We start from the raw sequence: 22,908 nt of genomic DNA on the forward strand, positions 1-22,908 counted from the left end.
AGACTCCATTCAACAATAAGAGGCAACATTAGATGTCTTTTACACTGCAGGAACACCGTTTTAAGTAAAGCTTTCCTTTTGTGAAGAAAATATCAACTCAAAAAAATGAAATCATGAAGCAGATTTTCAGTGACACACATACAAAGACACTGCATTCAGATTTTTCCAGTCACTTTCTGAAAAATATCAAATGCAACTTGAATGGCAAATTCTCAATAGTCCTCTGTGTGATTGGATAATTAAACAAACAGGTGAGGTGTTTCAATTATGTTAAAACGAAACCTAAAATTCTGCTGTGAGCAACAGTCTCATTAGCGAGCAGTGACAAAAGCAAAGCAACTGGCAGAGCTTTGACTGTGAAAACTGATACAGCGGTGCTTATTTCCACCAAGGACAATGAAATGTTAGCTATCACGCTTGCTCTTCACTTCCCAGAACTCACATTGAAGGCTGCAGTCTGGGGGAGGTGGAAGGTCACCGAAGATCTGCGAGTGTGTGAGATTTATAAAGTGTGCATGAGTATATTAATACCCTTTGCTCTGCTTTCTCTTTGTAGAATAATTAATACAATGTCTCGTATTCGAGTGCTGCAGAGACAATTGACTAGAAAAGCTTTGGGGCAAACTGTGACCTTCATGCAGACAACACAGTAGCTGCCTACTGACAGTCTAAAACCTGTAATGACTCCGGTTTACCTGTGGCTACCGGACCAAGAAATACTAGCTGACCAAGTCTAGACTTCCATTCAGTCCACCAAGTAGCTACCAAGTTGTTTTGGAGAGACAGCGGGAAGAAACAGGGAGAATACAAGAAAAAAAAAGGCAGATACAGAAAAAGAAACTCTGTGATCAAAAAAAATTATCTGCTCCGTATTTCTTTCACACATTTTTTCAGTAAACAAATATTTGACTGGTGAGTCACAGCTGAATCTGCTGCAAGAACAATCATTCATCTGTGTGCCAACCAATGAATGAGCCTGTTGCTGGTCAAATCAATCATCTAGGTGCCAAACCATGAAAGACGTTGTTGCTAACAGGCCTCAGGTGAAACGATATTTGAATACATCTTTGGAAAAGGATGAATCTGCTTGTGTGGAACGCACCTGGTTCAATTTTAAGGATCAACTAGCATCTTAGGTGAGAAATGGGACTCAGATCAGATTGGGCATTTACCTGATACTAAGCCAGTCATTAGAGAAACCAAAGCACTCAAGTAGAAAAAACACAATGCACTACATGCAAATTTTTCTAAATTTACATGCTAGGGATTTGAGGGATGCTCTTATCCGGGGACATGCAAAACATTCCCTTAAAAATAAACTGTCATTTGTATCTTTTAGTCTAGGCAATAAAAGTTAACACTGTGCTGGTACAAATTTAGGTAAATAGGATTAACGCCCAATAAAACACAGATTGTTCTCAGCATTCCAACCATATCAGGGACAGGGAATCTGTTTTACTGGCTTACAGGTTGTGAACCAATGGCATACTAGTATTAGCACTGAAATTTTAAATCACAACACCTGATGTCAATCCTAAATACTACAAATATATTTTATCTGTGGCTAACATTACGCAGTACAAATGAGGAATTTAAAGTAAATAAATTAAATATAGAAAAATAATAATAAATAAATATACTTTTCCTGGTGTAATATGAGCTTAATATTAAAGAAATGGCACATGAATGACTTGCTTAGAGTACAACACAAATAAGAAATCTTGGTAGGGGTCCAGCTTTGTGTCAGATTGAACATACAGTATGTCTTCTTCACTGGCAGCTGTTGTGTGGCTTCTTGGGCAGAGCAGTCAGTGTTACCATGAATCTAAAACATTCAGACACTTTGTAAGTTTGTGCCCTTGTGTACTCAGTGCAAAGGCTCACATGTTCACAGCATTCAAAAAAGCTTCAAAGTACCAGTAAGAAATGATAAAACAGCATTTGCAAGTGTAGGGGAGTGAATCAAAAGAAGGGGTCGCTCGGCAGGAACTCTAAAGGAAAGCCGACTCAACCAGTGACAATGACAGGAAAGATGGACGAGAAAAGCGAGGATGACAAGCAGCCAGAGGTCGCAGGACGACCTCAGCACATAGCACACTGAGTATGAGGTATGAGCCTCTGCTGGCTTAACTTCAGGACTCCCAGCTGAAATAATCTCCAATGACTTTAAATAGACCAACAATAAAGAGAGAGAGGAAAAATATGCACAGACACCATCACTCACAAGAAACACTGTCCAAGCTTTAACAGTGCAGACACTATTTTCTCCATTCTATCACTACTGACTTTTTTCAATCAGTTACAATCTACAGACCCCTTTACTATGGTTAGACCTGTGCACAAACAACAGAAGCAGAGAGCCGAACCTTAATGACACATATCATGGCACTAAACATAACAGGCTATTAAATCTGACACATTCTCTCTCTAACACTTCACAAATCACACTCCAGATACCAAACATGGTCACAGACAAAGCAGCTGATGCGGCTAACAGTAACAGTGTAAGTCTATGATGCATCTCTGTCTTTTTGAAGAGAGCAGCAAATATACTGTAGCTGCAGTTATCTAATGTGAATGTTAGAACAAATGCACTTTGAAAGAACAGTGAATTTCACAAAGATAATCAATGGAATTAAATATAAATAAATCAAATAAACTCAAATAAATATACTCTCAAATGCCTTTTTTGCTGTTTTTCTTATAATCAGTAGAAAGGCTTACATAGCTTCAAGAGATTGGTGTTAATCTACCAGTGCACTACAATAATGTTTTTGAAACAACTTGTCTTGAATCGCAGATAGAAAAAAAAAAGAAAAGAAAAAGCACTGCTCTGGTCTCTCTGAAACCATACAAATAATAAGATGAAAATGAGTGTAAAACTATCTCAGGTGGAACTTTTCAAAGTTTTTGACCCTGATAGCACATTCCACATAATAATTTAATGCAGACATATAATACTACATGTAAATCTGATATAAAACAACAGTAAACTGTTTCTGTTGAGGGTAATTTCTACATCAGGTGCTGTGTTTTGGAGCTTATTCCTCAAACTGACTGTCAGCACAGGCTGCTTACGGACCACAAAACTGCACAGCAGAGGACACTTTTAAGATTCAAGGAGTTAATACAAAGCAGAAACAACACCAGCTCAAGACAAAAAAAAAGGCCTGTCAATTATAGTAAAAAAAAAAAAAAAAACATTTTAAAGTGTAAAAGAGAAGTTCTAATGAGTTGCAGCAGAGCAACTTCAGTGCAAAGCTGAGTAAAAAAAAAACCAAAACAACAGCAACAAGGCTGAGGGCAGCAGTGAGTAGAGAAAGTTTGCAGTAACTCACCGTGTGCTTGTGCGTGCAGAGAGAACAGTCCAAGCAATAGCAGAGGACTCCGGCTCCAGAGGCAGAGAGAGAGGCAGCGCTTCAGCCTTCCTCCCTGCACTGACATGGTAGAGTCTGCAGCTTCTCCACTATTCTCCTCTCTTCTCAACACGACGGGCTCCGACGCTCACGCTCTGCCTCTCCTTCTGAGTGTGTGTGCACCGGAGAGAGAGTCGGAGAGGGAGGTGGGAGGTGGTGGTGGTGGTGGTGGTGGGAGTATCAGGCATGCAAGCTCCTGTATGTGTGCGTTGGGGTCCACCGCAACGTGAGAAAGTCCACACCACACAAAACACACCAGCAGCGGCAGCAGCAGTTGGACTTGATTGTCCTCCAACCCAGTCTGACAGTAGCAGCCCAGCTGAGAGGGAGAGAGAGGGAGAGAGGGAGGCAAAAAGAGGGGGGTTTACTTCACTTGCCTGGTAGGGAGGGCTGACCCGCTCACACACACTCATACAGAGAGGGAGGACATGGGTGGAAAGAAAAACGGGGGCAGGGAGCAGACAGGAGCAAGATGGGGTTTAGAAAAAAGTAGGAGGAGGATATTGAAAACAAGCAGTAGGATCTGTGAGATTGCGCGCTTTTAACAGCTTACAGATAGCTGGAGCTGATTCATTTTGGACATGAATTCTGTCAACAAGGTGACAGTGGAAGAAATTGTCCATTTAAACAATACTGAGTTTTCGATACAGTTCAGCACAGAACTGCACTGCAACACATAAACAACAAATCCTATGTGTTTTCTTTACATGCTTACATATTATCCTGATTTGTGTGTATGCGGAGCTGAAATGTGGAGACTGAGCCAGTGTATGTTCAGTACATGAATCAGAAGCTCCTATTGTGAGCAACAGCCAACAGTGTGAGCGCTGGATAAAACTACCGCATGCTTTCTCTCACCAGCTCAAGTGGTAAAGTAATTAAGAGAAAGGGCCTCCTTTAAGTGGACAGAGTGGATTTCAGTTGTTCATTCTGATACATAAGGTTAAACTGGAGTGTACTTAAAATGTCCTTATGGCAAAGGTTCTGAGCCCAAGGTAATGACCTTCAGTCGTAGTCTGAAAGGAGACTGGATCAGGCGTATGCAAAACAATATTTAAATCAAACTGTATCAGAGTTTGTCCCCCTGATAACTCACAGTCTGCACATTGTGAGCTGGGATTATCAGTCAATGCATGTCTCTTTCTCGATTAAGGTTTGTTTTCAAACTTTTAAAATTGCTTACACATGCATTTCAATTGAAAAAGCTACTCAAAACACCTCCTCACACAGTGTAGTGCTGTTCAGGTGGCTGGCAGAGACGCTTTAAAAGGAGCTGTTAGTGATTACATCATCTAAGCCTGGAGCTTTTATACTAATAAATAAATGGGTTGAGACACTCTAATAGACCATTTCCTTTCCAGGGCTATCCTCTTGCCTGTAAGGCATTTACTGGTTGACAAAACTGCTGAGAAAAAACTGCAGTGTGCCGAGAACACTGCTTTTAGCAAATAGCATTACGGATGTGAAACAGCAGAAAAGGAGCAGCTATTATTTTCAGCACAAAATGCTTAACTTTGAAGTTTCTGAAGTTAAATTGATTACGCAAACACTTTTTGTTTCAATGTTAATCTGTCTCGTCTGTAGCCGCCGCTGTTCTTTCCACTTCTTTTCTTTCTCACACTCGTTCATGTTGGTCATTAATGGTAGACAATAGGTGGCTTGGCTGCTTCATTTCTCAATGAGAGGCGAAAAAAAACATGCCTTCATAGCTAAACAGCACTGCCCTGGTCCTGCCCCATCTGCTTCTGTCTACCCTGAAGCCTCTTTTCCCCTTCGAACCTTAAAACACAGTAACCATTAGTCCTGTCTATTCTGTTTCAGGTGAAAACAAGATCCAGGATAAATTTTCGAATCATGACCCCCCTGGTAGTTTTTCCAGCCAGGCGGCTAGTGATATTTAGCACACAAGAAGTTTTCAAATTAAATGCATGATAGTTTTAATTAGCCACTAAGTCAGTCTCTTGGTTAGCATGTTGGCAGAAAAAAAAAAAACCTAATTCATAAATATCGATGCTTAACATTGTTGCCAGTTTTGCCAGAAGGGGACACAGTCACTGATATCGTAAAATAAAATTCATCACTTGCACACTCTTTTCTAACTTCAGGACTCTTGATTTCTCTGGTGAAATCAAAACTCTGTATGCAGGAGAATTCACTGTCCACAAGAGCCAGGGCACTGCATGTCCCTCTGAGCGACGACAAAATGAAAAGTGTATCTTTGTCAAGTTTCTGCAGCTTCATTTCTTAGAAAACCCCTCACATTTCTCTGTCCTCCTAGATCACAAACAGTCATCTCCTTTATCATTTCTGTATCTGTTCAAATTTTTTGGTAACTTGCAAACTCAGCTGCCCTCCCCCTCCACTTGTGTCTCTCTCTGGCCTCCACTCCTTTTCCCACTCCCCTCCTCCAGTGAACCAGAATGTCATTTCAAGCATGTCTAACCACGGGAAGCCTTTTAAAAACTGTGACAGCATTTGCCCCCAATCCCCAATAGCTGTGAAGCTGTGTGTGCGTGTGCGTGTCGGTGTCATTGTGTGTGTGTTAGTAAGAAATAAATGTCTGTGGTGATTTGCGTAAAGACAGGATATGATATGCAGATTGAGTAATGACCCTTTTAAAAACAGTTACTTTAAAGTATTGTGAGCTGCTGCCCTATGACACACACACACACAAACACACACACACACTCTCTACACACTCTATTCTTCACTAGTGTCACCCTCATGCTGGGTCTATGATGAATGGCTGAAACTGTCACAAACGAAGGATGAGCAGTAAAACCAACACAAGGAAGAAAAAGGAAAGAAAGGGCTGCTGACAAGAAAAACAAAAAGAGAATCAGAGAAGAATAATGGTTGTCTGAAGGCAAGATTTTTGAAGAATTGAGATAATAAATGGTGGGTGGTGACCTTTGGGGGAGAAGTGAAGGAGTTCAGAGGAAAAAGGTGGACGAAAAGAGGAGATGAAAGAGGCCAGAGGCTTAATAATGGAAGTAGAATTTCTAGTGCAGGTCACAAATGTAGTTGCTCAGATATTAGAATCTGAAGCAGATGGCACCATTTTTTCCCTGGCTGCTTCTGTTTCTCATATGTTAATGGTATTCAAGCTCCCTTTACACATTCAGATGATGCGTCTGAGCCAGCGCTCGAGGTCAGTACTTTATTCAGCATTCACTCGCTCATCGTTTTTGACAGGCTGTCATAACAGAACAACTTCGCATGTCAGCAGCTTTCAGTGTCAACACTTCAAAGTAAGTCAAGTTTGCCTTCAGAATGCTGAATGCTGCCAAGAGTGTAAACACATTTACTTTCTGATCTCTGAAATTAGATACAAATGATTCATCGAACCACTTGTTAAACTCAGTCAATGCAAGAGAGTCCTCCCACGCTGTAAAGTGAAAACCGTGTACCACATAAGGATACTTAGATTTTTCAAATAAAACAGAGGATGGATTGGTCGTTTATGGGTTGAGAAAATGCAAACGCAAAACTAGGGGAGTGAGAGTAGTTTCTCTTACGTAAAGGAGAACTCTACTTTTTTTGCACACCAAAATCTGGTTACAGATGTTCAAGTATTTCTGCATATGTGAAAAAAAACACAAAGTCTTTTGTGTCTCCAAAAGGAGCCACTCAAGATCTGACAAACCAGAGAATAGGAGCATAAAGTGGGATTTATGGTCTGTCAATATTGCATGTCAGATGGTCTGGCAGCGTTGGAAACCCCCTCCTCCCCTCTCACCTTTCTGAGAGTATCTGTGTTTCCCATTATCTGTAACTTTTTCATTTGTTGCTCAAATATTTGTGGGGAGTTTCATGTGTACAAGTCAGAGCAACACTATCGATGTCGCCCTGGAGAGACTGGAGAGAAAAAGTTTGACGTTGCTGTTTTAAACGGTCCTATATTTCACTGTGTCTCTGTGTCAGATACCTTCTCACTCTTACTCCTTCTTAAGTAGCTTTTCGGAACAAATACAAACACAATTTATCTCCAGTGTGGTTGGACAGCACATCCAAGATCTAGAGAAATTGTAGCGGTCATGTTGCATCAAGGGAAATGTTCAGTAGGCATCTAATTTTGAAAAGGAAGATAAATGCATGTAATTTATTTTGATATGTTTCTTTTCTACCAGTCCGACACTGCCATAACAGCACAATTGTAAATTAGTGTAGCACCTAAAATAAACTCTAATGTAATGGAGTTTTATGGTTTTCACATGACAACAATACTACAGGACTTTTTCTTCTATGAAATGAAAGAGATTATCCTCCCCTATCCACCAAGTCAACTACTCAAATGTACCAAACAACAAGAACATTTTTACATGCGGTGTTTTTTGTTGTGAGCCTACATGGGCTCAACATTCCAAAATCCTATGAATGCACTTGGCATACTTGTAGCTTCACATTTGCTATTCAAATGCACCATCTCTGCTTTGGGAATTCCATCTGTTCCCGAGGATTTACAGACCACCTTACCTTTTCCTGGCTCACGTTTAGAAGCATTTATCCCTTTATTTGATGTGTGAACTCACTAACAGACAGTGGATTAAGTCCATTTTAGAGAAACACCTCTGTGGCACAGCAGCACATCTGCTAATCCCCATCCATTCACTTCAGCATGTCTTTAAACTAACAAGCAGTTTACCATAATCTGCTTTAAGCTTGTCCATTCACTCCTATTCACCGGTGCATTTACATAGCAATCCTTTCTGCTTGAATGCCTTGTAGAGAGAGAGAGAGACAATGTGTATGGGACTCAAGTTGTAGATGTGGGTGACTTACAGAAATAGTATCTCTTCCTACAGTCCATTTGTACTCTCAATTTCTCTACCCAAGGAAGGCATGGAGAAGTAAAGAAGTGTTGTTTTACAGGTGTTTGGTTGTTGTTTTTGATGTGAAGTGATCTGCACATGAACCAAAAACACTACAGTGCATTTTGTCTAAAAAGACTACAAAAAAGAGTTTAGTACAGCAAAAAAAAAGTACCTAGTTGGAACCTATTTGGATGGAGCTTGAAGCAGAAGGTGTACCTGATTTACAGATGGGATGGAGGCAAGCAGAAAATGTGCAGAAGAAAAACAAAGTGATGAATAAATAAAAAGGGCCATTAATAAACTGTGGTTGTGCAGATTTTCAGCTGAAAAACTCTGCTACTCTTGTCACAAACACACCCACCACAACTCCTCCTCCACGATCCAAGGAACTGGTGATAGAAATGAGAAAAAAAAGAAAACACATAGTGTGAGAAAAGGCATGATGGTGAAGCAGTGACAGAGAAGAAGCCTGTCAGTAGCACCTCTGACCTCAGCACTGATTTGTTCTTGATTGACCTGTAACCTTTGGAGCAAATCCCTCTGCCGCAATGCAAGAGAATCCCTTCTAACAAATATGGCAAGGCAGGATGAAACAAAGGAGAAAATTGGAAGATACAGTCATGTTTCCATCACTTCAGAGGGTGTAAAATGACTTACATTCTGCACCTGGAGACTTATTCTAACCCCGATCTGTGACTACTCTAGTTTTTGTTCTAACGGGGACGTTGGTGTTGACTATTACCGTAAAACTAAGAAAAATCTTATTATGGGGACTTGCTTTCAGTTCCCAAAATGAAGTCAAGTCCTCCGGTATGACTGTATAAACAGATTTATGTCTCCACAACATGAGTAACACAACGTACACACACACATGCTCACAAAGGTAGGTGTTGAGCCATTTAAACTTAATGAAAGCCTAATGACAGACTGGGAACGGCTTTTACAACTTGTTATTGTCATTGTGAAACCACTCACTGTATCACTTTACAGCCACCATAAAATCATTGACAGGGATAGGTGTGGTCGGGGCAAGGAACAAGGAAAACTGAGAATGATCTGAAATCCACCTCTGTAATCTTGATATCATGAATATTCCAATTATTTCTAATTGCTTTAGTGTATATCCAAACCGAATGACAGAGTTTTCCCTCAAGCAATCTGGCAAATACAATGTTTTCTACTGAGTTTCAGTGGGACCGATATCATGTTACTTTGCTTGAAGGCACACAGAGGGTGAAATGAAACCACACATTACAGTTTCAAATTTACTTTGAGGGTTTGTTGCAAAAATAAATTACAAGGTGACGTACTTCAAATCAAATTCAGTCCGTTTGAGACATGTCTGGCCAAATTTTAGGCGTTTGTGTGTTTTTGAAATGAAAAAGTGAAACACTGTCTCTCTCTCTTCCACACAGAAGCTCTCTGAGTCCGGAAGAAACCGAATCAATTTGCCCCCCTGTGAAGAACAGGGATGAGGGCTGGTGAAGAAGCAACTAACTGACCAAAAGGGTGGAATGTTAAAAATGTCTCGCTAAGGCAAACAGAAAACAGAAGAGCTGCTTCCTGAGTGGGAGCTGAAAGAGAGCGAGATGTCCCACCTGCTCTGTGGGATCTTTCTCTGCCTACTTTTCTGATTCATAAATGTGACAGCTTACCAAATACTGAGTATCCTAATCTACAGCCACCCACCAACATTTTTACTTGTCCCCCACAATCACTGGCCCCTGCCTGTCTATCCATCTGTCACATTAAATATCTGAGACAGCTGACTGGAGTTGACTGTATCTTTGGGGAACTGTGTTTATCTGGCTGGCATTGCTGATTGGGTTCTTAACATAATTTAACAGTTCATCTCGCTTCATTCAAGCATTGAAAAAAGATATGCAAGCTCAATGAATGAAGTCTAGAAGTGTTTTTAAATTGTCCTGGGTCTCAAGCTGCACCACACCAAGCAAAACTCTGATGACATCCATCTCCACTACCTCCTCCCAGCAGAGAATCACTGCTGTAGTTCTGCTTGGTGGCAGTGCTGACTCAACCAAACTGTGTCCTCTGTGGATAAACTTGTGTCTGTGCCGGAGACTAAAGACAAAACTTTAGTTTTAGTCACCGTGCTTTTGTGGATTCTGCTTCAGTTTCTTTGGTTTGGAGCTTAATTGCACTCCTGTGTCCCTGTTTGCACTTTCAGAGCAGCCTCATTTTTTGTATTGATTCCAAACCAAACGTCCCTGCTGTTGCTGTGTCACATTAAAACTGCACAGCTTGGTGTGATTATCACTTAACAATGGAAAAAACCTATACGGAGAATCTGTCAGTCCAAAGCGCTATTGAGTGCTTTGGTCAACACAGTTTGATTAAAAAAAAAAAAAAAAAAAAAAAGGCTAAAAAATAAAGACTAAGCACATTTTATTAATAAGCAACTTTTAGCAATTGGATTTTTTTGTGCAAGAGAATGAGCTGCATTATTATACTGTTTGGTTTGTGTCAGTGCAGCAATTATAATTAATTTTGATTATCGACTCCCCTACTAATTACTTGTTTATTATATAAAATGACAGAAAATGGTAAAAAATGTGATTTAGTGTTATCCAAAGCCCAAAATGACATACTTAAATGTTTTGTTTTGTCTACAACTAAAAGACTTCATCTATGACCTTACCGTTATACAGGAGTAAAGAAATCAGGATATATTCAAATAGAAGCAGCTGGAATCAGCTCTATTTGTAGTCTGTAAAATATTGTGATGATGGCCTGCATAGTTGAAGTGGTTGGGTGAGGACAGAAGGTCTGTATGTGGTGTTGGCTGACACACTGAGTCTGTATTCAGAATCAGTATTTGTGAATATAAAGTTGGATAACTAATTTTTTCACCCCTTGATTAATGTCTTTGAAGGTATAACAACAACTCATCCTTCACTGAGCAATAAAGCTGAAGATTTCTGCACTGAGCACCATCAAAAAGTTCAACAGCAGTTCAACCAGCTGCAGATGAGGTGCATGCCTGCTGTAATTGCAAGAGTCGATTGTTTCTGCTGAGCTGTCACCGCGACAGTCTTCAATAGAAGTTCAATTAGTAGATTCGCATCAGCTAGCAACCAAAGAGAGACAACTGTGTCTTTAGGCACGTACCAAATAATCCCTTAAGTTGTGTGTGTTTATTTACATCTGTTAAATCTTTAGTAACACCCTCTATGGTGCAATGAACACTGGCATGTAAACATCGGCTTCTTGTAATTCTAATTAGCCACTTAAACCAACATGTTTTTGCCCTGAGTACATGTGGAGGACCACCTAAAGTGGGAGCTCGGGCTAATAAAATAGCTACACGTGTTTCCACGGCCAATGACAACTGTTTCTTCAGCCAAGAATAGTGTAGCCCAATAAACCTTTCAGTCTCTATTGCTGGCCCTGTTCACTGTTGTTTTCTCCTGCTCTCCCTCTCATTCCCTATCCCACATACACTGCTACCTGCCAAACAATACCTCTTTCAGATCATTTAGAATTCCTACACATGCCCACTGAGTGAATACACCAATGAAAAACAAGAAAACATTACATAAAAGTTAGCTGGTTATGCAAAGTTTGACAGATCTGAAGAAGAAGAAAAAGGAGAAGATGAAACCAGATTAAACTTGTAAAGCAACAATTAAGTTATGTGTGGAAAGATAGAGGAGGACAATAAGGAGAAGAGAAGAGAAGAGAAGAGAAGAGAAGAGAAGAGAAGAGAAGAGAAGAGAAGAGAAGAGAAGAGAAGAGAAGAGAAGAGAAGAGAAGAGAAGAGAAGAGAAGAGAAGAGAAGAGAAGAGAAGAGAAGAGAAGAGAAGAGAAGAGAAGGAGAGGCCTGGTTGTTTAGGGCCAAACAGAGCAAGGTGACACCAGGGGCAGGGATCTGACCTACAAACCGGCAGTGACCCCGACACCTGCATGAACACAGGGACACGCACAGACACAAAGGCATACACACCAGTCCAGACGTACAAATATGAACTCGCACAAAAGCTCATTCACCGCTCGTCGCCCATGAAATCGCCTCCTCTAGACCTGCCAAAAGGCCACCATTTGACCAACTGATAACACCATCTGTTAGACAACACACTAGCGCTTTGTGATTTTTCTTTCTCACAGACTTTACTAAACACTTAGATGCAAACTGCCAGGAGTTTAAAAAGAGTGCTTTACTGAAGCCTTCAAAGGGAGGAAGGTTAGAGGTGAGGGCTAGAATGAAGGGAGAGAAACTGATGTGATGTGATTCAAACAGACACTCTGGAGTAAAGACAGCAGCAGAAAATGGCAAGATGAATAAAACACAATGAAAGCAGTGTATTTAGTTATTAGTGGTAGCATAATGAATCTAAAAAAAAGAATATTGAATACAAAATTACTGCCAAAACCACAATTCGGTTATAAACCTTCAACTTCAAACCAGCTTTCAACTGTCTTTAGTGGTTTTCTATTCTTGGGTTTGATTCATTCACCAGATTCTTAATTGAATTTAGTGGTCTAAAATGAGTATGACCAACTCATTCATATTCAGTGAAATTAAATACAATTTCTTGTGGCGCTCTTTTAGTATAAAATTAGCATGAGAAAAATGAGAAAATATTGTGACTGAAGACAGAATGAGTATTGCTAATCAGTATTGACCAGTCATGCATTAGGGCTAATTAATGCTTTCTGGATCTGTGTGTGCAGACAAATGCAGAATTTGAAAGCAGACAGCAGACGCACATGCACTTCTCTCTGCATGCACTCATTTTGCCCCTCAAATCGAACACAATACAAAACACAGGGATCTCTGTGACAATTTTTTTTTTTTTATAGGATACAGCACGTACTTACAGTCTGGGCTGTAGCACCATGTCAGTGATCATTCTTGAAGCGTGTCAAGCACAGTGGAAGAACATAGCACAAGATTTCTTGTTAACAGTTCCTACTATGTTTGTGCTGTCAATGGAAAAGTGTACAAATCAAAATATGTCTAATGTCCAACAGTAAATAACTTTTTTAATGGTTATAAAGGTATAAATGGATTTCAGAGAATCTCCTAACACAGCATCTCCTTATAGCAGTGTCGTTTTCCTGGTACATGTGCAGTCGGTGTGTTGCAGTCCAGACAGCCTACACGGTCACAAATTTTGGGCAGGATGTTGGTAGATTTGCATAAATTACTAAATATGCCACACATGTACCCTTGTGGACTCTTGTAGAAAGCATGAACTGACTTTGATTTAGTACCTTCATGGAATTATGTGATTGTTTTTTAGTCATGTTAATTAAGTATTCTGGTTAGAGTTCCTAGTCCCGATATTGTTCCATTATTTTGACATTTGGGGGTCAATGTGTCTTACTGGACGTTTGGAGGATAACTGAAATCTATTTGGTCTCTGTATTCACAGGACCAACTGATGTTGGGACATGTTAATTTGGAAAAAGGGTTCTACGTTTCAGGAGGCGATTAGCTTCTACAAAAACAAGTCATTCCAAAGGTGTCTTATTCAAACGTTATGTGCTCTAAGTTGGCTTTCTAATATTAGCAATGCGTAGGCCTACATTCAAGGCCTTTTCATATAGAGTCGGGGATTGTGCTTATGATTTGGATGTTAACAAAGTCGGACAGCGAGGAGGAACAACGGGACACACAGAGGGAGGACAGAGTTGGGCGAGGGTTGAGTCAAAAGGGGGAGGTGATGGGAGCAAAGCTGGTGTCGGAAGGGTGGTGGTGGGGCATGAGGGTCTACTCCGGGTGAGTGGCGCAGTGGGATAAGAGCGTGGGGAGTTCATGCCCCCGCCAGGCCCTTTTCGCACTGCATAAACAAAGAGATTACAGTGGGAAGGGGCTAACAAGCAAGGGTACCACACACACTCATTTAAACCCAGACACACAAACATGCACACACACTCACATGCATATAGGAATCACACACGCACGCACACGCACACACACACGCATATAAGGATATAAAAGCACACACAAACGAGGACAAGCTCAAGCAAACTGTGCACTCGCAAACACAACATGAACACAATAAACTGACACAAACAACTAACAAGAAGCATCACAACATAGTGGCGCCACCTGTCTCCTCTTCACCAATTAATGAGCTCCCGGCTCCCGGGACGTTACAACGGGGTGGCAATTAGCAGGGGAAAAAGGATGGGGGTCATGAAATGAGGGAGAAAAACAGATGACGGGAGAGGGGGACTGTTAATCGGCTAGAGGACAGGAAAAGAAGAAAGAGAAAGCAAGGAAAGCTGAAAAAAGGGATACAGAGAGAAAAGGACAGTTTAAAAACTGAGATGAGAAACACAGGAGGTCAAAAAGGGTGAGAAAAAGTGGGAAAGAAAGATTTCAAATTAGCCATACTGGTCCAGTTTATCCTTATTTGACTATATGTGTAGTTTACTATAATTTTACTACAGATACAACTCAGATGGGGTTTAATCACAACAAAAACTATATGAGAAGTACACAAAGACTAAGAAGCATATGGCAGTCTGTCCACATAATTACGCCCATTTATTATAGTATGGATTGGATTTCATTTTGTTACAAAAGCACAAATGGGACATTAAGATAAATGACAACTCTTTAATTTAAGCAGGATTTTGTTTCATTAGGTTCTCGAGACTTTCTAAAAATATTCAGAATAAGTCCTATTTTTGTAGCACTATATGCTAGAAGATATATCATGAACAATAAAGCAATCAGTATCACAACTGAGCATTCCCACTTTTAAAACTGTATTATACCGATGACAGCCTCAAGAACATGCACTCAGACTTCCAGGGCGTCACAGGTAACAAACCCAGGGAACCAATCTAATCAGGTGGGAATTTCCGTCCCGTTGTTCATCACACTTGTATGGTGGACTTACTCCAATATTACGACTTGCTATTGAGTAGCATAGAGTAGTTTTACAGTGTTTGTACAGAAATGTAGAACAGCAAGTGAGCTCGAGCTGCCCAGAGTGGAACGTAGGGACTATGGAGATCAACGTATTCTAGAGGAAGCAACAGTGTAGAGTTACATCTAAGTAAGTTTAAGGAAGGATGAGATTATTTTCATGCAAAATAATGTGTTAAATATGTGACTCTGACAAACAAAAATGTTTTTTAAGAGGTTAAATCAACAACCAGAGAGGAACTTCAACAAGGTCACAAAGTGTTACAGACAACAAGAAAACAGCAATAAATAAATGAAAAAAATTAAAAACTCAGACAAGTCACATTAAAATTTTTCATCATGTTAAATACGTGAAATATCAGGAGATGAGGCCGATTTGTAAGCTTATTGGTAGTTGTGTGTGCTCAAGTTGAACATGTTGATGATAATACAATTTCCATCCTAAACCATTTTCTTATCACTGATGAAATGCTGTCAAATATTTCCGATTACTTTCTGTATAAAATCTTTATTTCATTTTTGAATGATGAATATTGTGAAACTAACACATGGAAAGACACACTATAAGGGATGTGAAAAATGTAAGGACGAAAGATGAACTATGACAAGATTAAGGCAACTGAAAGACGCTGAAAAAATATGGAAGAAAAGCTCGCTTCCCTCTCTGATGCCTATATGTTTCTGTCTCCTGTTTGTGTTTGTATTTCCATCTATCACGATTCCACTGACTCCGACTCTTTCCTCCTGTCATTCAGTCAATCTTTGTTTCCCGTTTGTCTCTCTCTGGAATACATGCTCACACACACAAACACACACATTCTTTTGTTCGCCACCTGATAACAGGCAGTCATTCATACCGCCTCTCGACCCCCATGACCCTTGAACCCCCCAGACCTAAATACAGAACAAGAACTGAGAGACTGGTCACGCATCTGCTGACAGTCACTGCTCATGCACACATGCACACATGCACACACACAAACACTCTACAAGACTTTACTTTTTCTAAATTTAGAAGAAAACCATACTGCTCTCGTGTAAAGGTAACTGAAATTAAAATGCTATTTAAGGGACCCTCAAGGAATACGCTGTATGCAACCATAACAAGAAAACACACAAATGATATGAGATAAAATAAACACCGGGACATCTGTACATATACAGTACAACTGCCATTCACACTGTGGGCCTTCATCCTTCGATTCAATAAGCTTCTATGCAACAGCAGTTCACAGTGGACAGAATCATGTTTTAGCTCCATTAGTCTGACAAGTTTAAATAAAGTTGCTCTTTTGGATATCTGAGGTTAGAATGAAAGAAAACCATGAGGAAGACACAGTTTTCAGCTTTTTTCCAAAGTCAAGATTCTATGTCTAACATAATCAAATATATGAATAGAACTATTCATATATATATGAATAGAATGAACTCTGTTCATGGAGAAATTAAAAATTACAGATAACATCATCACACTTTGGATTTTTTTTATTTTAAAAATATTTGGCTTAGATATTTTAGGCATCTCCATTTTGGAAGAAGTGCAGGTATTTAAAATTGTCAATCTACCATGTGTTCAGCAACTGTCCAAGTTAAAGACAAAGAGTAAATATGGTTGCCTTTTCAATATGCAGATTTTAGCCAAAGCAAAACAAACAAAAAAAAATCCCCCATAAATAGTTTTTTTGAATTGTCATCTATAGTGACTATGAGGGTTTTTTGTTTGGTTTTTTTTTAGTTATTTTTCAATACCAGACAAGGTGTCATTGTTCATCTAACTGTGCTTGTCACCACAGAAAAACTCTAAATCTAATGGGTACAGAAAATGGATGGATTAAAGAAACCAGAGGACAACCTAGTGGCTAATTAGATGGAAATTACTATTTTTTAGTAGCTGCCAATCAATTATATCATTTTATTATATTTTCATCTTTAAATTGTCCACATTTACATTTCTGTCAGCTTTGTTCTGCCATGGAATTACTAACTTATTCATTACAACAACAGAAGCAAAAAAAAAGAACAAAAAAGAAAATAACTGCAAAATTACCCAACTAAAAGAAATGATGCATATTTTACCTTGTTTTTAAGGAAACTGTGGTGCATTTACTTCAGCGGTTAATACTTGCAGTAGATACAGAGTGATATACAAGTTAGTTGAAAAGTAACTCGCTAGTTATAAAAATACACAATAAACACACTACAGCATGATGACACACATATACACACACACTCATTTGCATGTCCTCACTCTATCCAACCCCAACCATGTCCACAGACACTCAGTGGGCAGGTGTGGGGTCAATGTTGGGGTCAGTAGCCTCGGTCCAGCTACCAAATATAGAGCATCCACTATTCAAGGATCCTTAAGTTCACCGTAGGTTCTCGTATAACCACCACGGACCCTTTATGTTCGAAGAAATGCTGAAATACCGAACACACAAAACATGCATTCATTCATGCATACACTGACACTGCTCCAGCACAAGAGCACTTGCAAGTATACATGTAAGAAAGTTGATAAATGTGGACAAAATACAAGGACGCATACACATATTCGGTGTGATACACACTGCTGCCCTGACATATCATTAAGATTTCTATCATCCTGCTATCTGAAAGCGTGAATGCTCATTTCCTCTCTTGCCCAACCCCCTCCAACCCTTCACCCAACTTTTCTCTTCTTGCTTCTGTTCTTCTGCTTTTCCTTCTTTCCTGACTCCCACCACCTTCCTCTCTCTCTCTCTCTCCTGGAAGACACTATTCCCAGTATCCATTCAGCATTTAACAGAGGACCTCTTCTGTGGTTGAAACATAAGACTGACACTCTGACCCCTCCGGATGAACTTTGCACTCCAAACTAACGCCTCTGACACGTAGAAACATGCCTATACACATGTATGGGCGCATTTGTTGCTTGTGGAAACCGCAAACCGATCGTCTTTGCCTGTGCAGCCGGCAGAGTGCGTGTCCACTGCTTGTGCAAATGTCTGTATATATTAAAGAAAGGGTTCAATACTTTTCCAGGGCAACAAAAAAGATTCAAAATAAGACTGCAGCTCTTGACTGTAGGTAATATGAGTATGGTGATACCAGTAATACTTCATATTTCACTGAAGCAATCTCAGAACTGAGTTGCAGTGCTTCAGGGATGAGAGAAACTGTACATCAAAATGGAGGCGAAGAATCTCACAAAGAAACAAATGACTGCAGCAAAGCATCTGATCAGCACATCAATCACACATCTGTTAAACAAATGGCAGCTTTTTATGCCATATGCTTATGAATAACACCGCCTGAGCTCATCTCTGGATTTGCACAGCATGACTTAGAGGAGGCTATTGTTAAACTGGAAATCATTTGTAGAACTTGTGTTTCAGTCTGACTTTACTTCATCCATAAAATCAAAAAATCAAAAATCAATACATAGAAAATGTTAGAATTCCTGCTGCTGTGCCGCTGGTGGCGACATCGTGGGTAAACGTCGAGCTACTCCTTGTCTATGCACATTGCAAGCAAAGAAACACACACGACCAGCTGTGTTAAGAAAGCCGAAATAAAATTTTCCTCTGACTAGAAGCGCGTGCTGTACAGAAATATTGCAACACATCACTTAATGTGATTCAGTGGGTGGGCCTGTGTCTGTGAATGTATGCATGCATTAGTCTGAGTATCAGACGACACTGTTCAGAGAATTTGAAGACATTCGTCCTCATTCCTACATTAGATCAAATCCTCTTATTGAGTCCACATGATGTCAATTCATGTTGAGTTCACAGCATTACTTTAACAGATATTCTGATGTTAGGCACGTGTCTGTGTATGACTATTGCACAACGATGTTCTGTTGAGGTTTTTGACTGCGTCTTAGCACTCCCAAAAGTATGTTAACGTAAGTGTTTTTGTGCGCTCACTTGTTATCTTCACATTTCATGATCTGGGTGATCTTCTCCCTACAGCTGCAGCTTCATTACAGGCTTGTAAAGAATGGTACATTGAGTGATCAATGTAATTTGTATCTCTGTAGCCAACATGATGACAGAAGATGCTAAAATGTGACACAGCAGTAAGTCAATTTAGTGGCAAAAAAACGGTTGAACTTCTAATCAAGCAACTTTACATCAGTATCTTTTGATGATTTGCTTGTATTGACTTGCTTCAACATTTTGGGTTCAGGTAGGACTGCAAAACAAACTTATATAGTTAGGAAAATCAATGTCATTTTATGTGTACTGTATTTTTCATACTTTACACATGTATACACATGGTTTTGGAAAACAAAAACCTTTATTAAAGATATCAATTGATATTGGACAAGTGGTTTTATCTATTCTTCTTAAAAACTCCCCTAAAATGCAGCTTGAGATGATCAAGGTCAAGGAAAGGATGGAGTCGCTTTCCAATCTTCAATCAAGAGTGCAGTCCTTCAGTTTGAGACCATTATTTCTGCATTTTATATTTAGATTTTGTGATGCTTTCCCTTAACACCCTGCCCTCCCTCTAAACCAGCACCAAAGCAGACCGGCTCCTTCCGTTCTAATGCTTAACTGGGTTCAGCAGATCACCTGCCAACATGGATCACACAGATCAAGGACCTCAAGTAGGTAGTTTATCCTAATGGTGCTCACTTTCTAAGATTTATCTAGTGAAGCCTTGTTTACAGCATGATCATATGTTTGGCTTTCAGGTATTATTTACACTAAGTAATGTTACTAGGCAACACAAAACAACATGAACATCTATGTGTTTCTTAGTCTGATCTGATTTGCTGAACTCCAACTGCAGTAGGAAACGCTGGAAAAAATCTAATTGACCCAATTCAGTCTTCTAGTAAGGCAACGGGAATCCAAGATGCTGTGAGGACCCATTATATGTAGCGATAGTAAAAACTACTGGTCTCTGTGTGTGAGCACACAGTAGCAGAGTGGACACAAGGAAACACACTAAAGCACAGGACATCTGTGCAGCAGCACTAACTGTGAGTGCAAACAGTTTTAAGCAGGAAGACGGCAGAACTGCATCGGGTCAGTGGCTACTTGAGAGAGCATCTTGAGGGAAAGCATCCAAAAATCTGAAAATAAAATGAAGCAATAATGCTCTCAAACTCAATGACCATGCTTTTGTTTAAAAGACAGGTAAGTAACTCCATAGGGTGAGGAGAACTGTGCTATTAAACTTACGCTATCAACAATAGAAAGTCATTCACTGTAATTCAATCTTCTCATTACTCCCTAAAGAGCATGAAGGACTACAGACACGAGTGTGCGTGTTTGTTAACTGAGAACAAATTGACGCATCTGTACTGATCTGTACTTGCAAAGCATGTTCCTTGAAGTACAGCTGCAAGAACGTTGGCATGGCACAACTACATTTTATTTATTTATTCATTTATTTGATCAAGGACCGTGCAATTATCACAGAACACATAGAACTGATGCATTACATATAGAGTGTGTAGCAGTGAGCTAATTTTCAACTCCTGTCCCTGGTTGGGCTTTTAAGTAAAAGTAGTCAAAGGATCAACAACACAAATAAAAACAGCACAGACAACATTAAAAACCTACAACCCCCCACCCACGCACACACAAACACACACAATGACACAATCCACAGTCAGTCGGACCTTTTAGATGTCATAGGTGGGTACATTCTTGTTTTTCTTTCACCCAATACTTAACTTTTGCTGTAAAAGTTTTTAAATCTGCTATCTTATTAATTTCATTTGGTAATGTGTTCCAAATGTGACAGCCTTTTGATTGAAAAGGCTGTCTATCCAAATGTAGTTTTGCGGTAAGCTATTTTGCAATTGTTGTTGGTGGAGCTTCTGGTGACCCTGCAGCCATCCTGTCTTTGGATGAATCCACGTAGTCGCACTTTGGCACATTATTCTAAAATTCTTTTTACAGCCGCATTTCTTCAGTTCTTTCCCTTTCTTCTCACACATAAACCAGCAGACTATGTGTGGTTGTTTGTGTGCTCGTGCACGTGTGTGTAGGTGAGGTAGTCATCGGAACATTATTGGTTATTCTAGAAGATCGGCCTGTGACATTTAATAACAAGCTCCCGTCTTCTCATCTGAAATACCAAGTGATCCCGCTCAGTATCAGGTGCAGAGAACAGATGAGGCCCTGAAATAGTAAAGCACAACTTCACATACACAAACACACAAGCATGCATGCGCACACTTGGCTCTACCTCGGCCTTCAACAATGCCACATTTGTCTAACAGCTGATCTCCGTATGATAAAAGATAAAAGTAAATTAGGCAGGACACCCACACATGCACGATCATGTCTACAGATGGTTATCATATTTACATAATCATTAGTCGTGGGTGAGACTCTGTCACGATCTGTGTGGTGTTCCCTCTGGTATTAGAAGCAATTACCATTCGAGAGATAAGCCAGCGTACACACACAAATAAACACAGAATCTGTAAAAATACATAGCAGGCACAGACATACATGCATGCAGTAAAATAATGTTAAGATCTGGGGAGATGACTACAAACTAGCACTGCAACTTATAAACCTCTAACCTGTTTTCACATTAGTGACACAGGCCGACACATGCTAGAGACACACACGCACTGACACACACAGACACACACTGACACACACAGACACACACTGACACACACAGACGCACACAATCCAACCCGACCGCCCCTCCCCACGGCTTAGAGAAATTACTGCCACCTGAAGCGGAACCCCGTCCATCAAGCAGAGGCCCCACAAAGCCCCCACAGGTGTCCTTTAACATGTCCAACAGTCCCGTCCTCCCCCCCGGCTCTCCATGTGGCCATTCATCTGGCCGCAGTGGAGGACATCAAAACAAAACACATCCCTGGGGGGAAAGAAACCTCACAGCTAACCATGCACATGAATTACTCTACAGTGAAGGCACAGCTTGGTGCTCCCAACACTACGACAAGACAATCGGTCTGTTAAATGTAGATCGCACATAAAGAGGTTCGGTTTCTTTAGGGAGGAAAAGCATTGTTCATCGCAATTCACAAACTCGATTAGTATTCATGTTGTACCCTTATTGTCATCAAATGTTTTTTTTTTAAACTCTAGTATGGTGCACAGATTGACTTCAGTTCTTAGTTCACATGCCCTGTTGTTCTGCTTCTCGTCTCCACTTGTGTGTGTGCGTGTGTTTTTTTAACAATCTGATTTGTAGCCAGTAACCAAAGCACAAATCACGTCATCCTGAAACACACTTGTTGTGTGAGGATGAACACAATGACTTATAAGAGACAGGTGGAAAACACTCCAAGCCACAAAGACCAACTATGTGTTTCTCAACAGGATTTCAGCTGGCTCTGATTTAAAGACATGTTATTAAACAAAGGAGCGTTTGTTTAAAATGAAGAGAAATGGAGCAATCACCAATTTGTGCTAAACGAGATTCAAGTGAAAAAAGCACAGACAGCGAAACATACATAGCAACAAATAAACATTAAATCTTTCTCTGCATTGGAAGCATGCAGTGTTTTTTGTTTTGTTTTGCCAAACTGCCTGATCTAAACAGGTAGAAACTATGCATGAGACCAAGACGGAAAGAAAGAGCTGCAGTCACAGCTGTGCAGATATTGTACACAGGTGATGAGACAGGCAGGGACGAACGCAGCCGCTGCCAAAGACAGACAGAAACACAGACAGCGAGACAGACAGAGTTTTAGAATAAACACCGGAGCTCTCTGTGTCGCCCAGGAAGAAATTCTTTTCTTTGATGTCAAGCCATGTGACCTCGCAGCAGTCTGAGGAATTGA

The 22,908-nt window shown here is 40.1% G+C and overlaps 1 protein-coding gene across 1 annotated transcript in view; it reads right to left on the reverse strand.

The window, feature by feature from the left end:
- The window catches only part of bmpr1ba (bone morphogenetic protein receptor, type IBa), a 69,592-nt gene that overhangs the window by 21,357 nt on the left and 25,327 nt on the right, over positions 1 to 22,908 (reverse strand). The window contains exon 3 of the mRNA XM_023282147.3: positions 3,339 to 3,735. Within this exon, the coding sequence (XP_023137915.1) occupies positions 3,339 to 3,444 (106 nt within the window). The 5' untranslated portion in view covers positions 3,445 to 3,735. The remainder of the gene's footprint in view (positions 1 to 3,338; positions 3,736 to 22,908) is intronic.

Source organism: Amphiprion ocellaris, chromosome 6 (assembly GCF_022539595.1).
Source record: "Amphiprion ocellaris isolate individual 3 ecotype Okinawa chromosome 6, ASM2253959v1, whole genome shotgun sequence".
Taxonomy (NCBI): Eukaryota; Metazoa; Chordata; class Actinopteri; family Pomacentridae; genus Amphiprion; species Amphiprion ocellaris.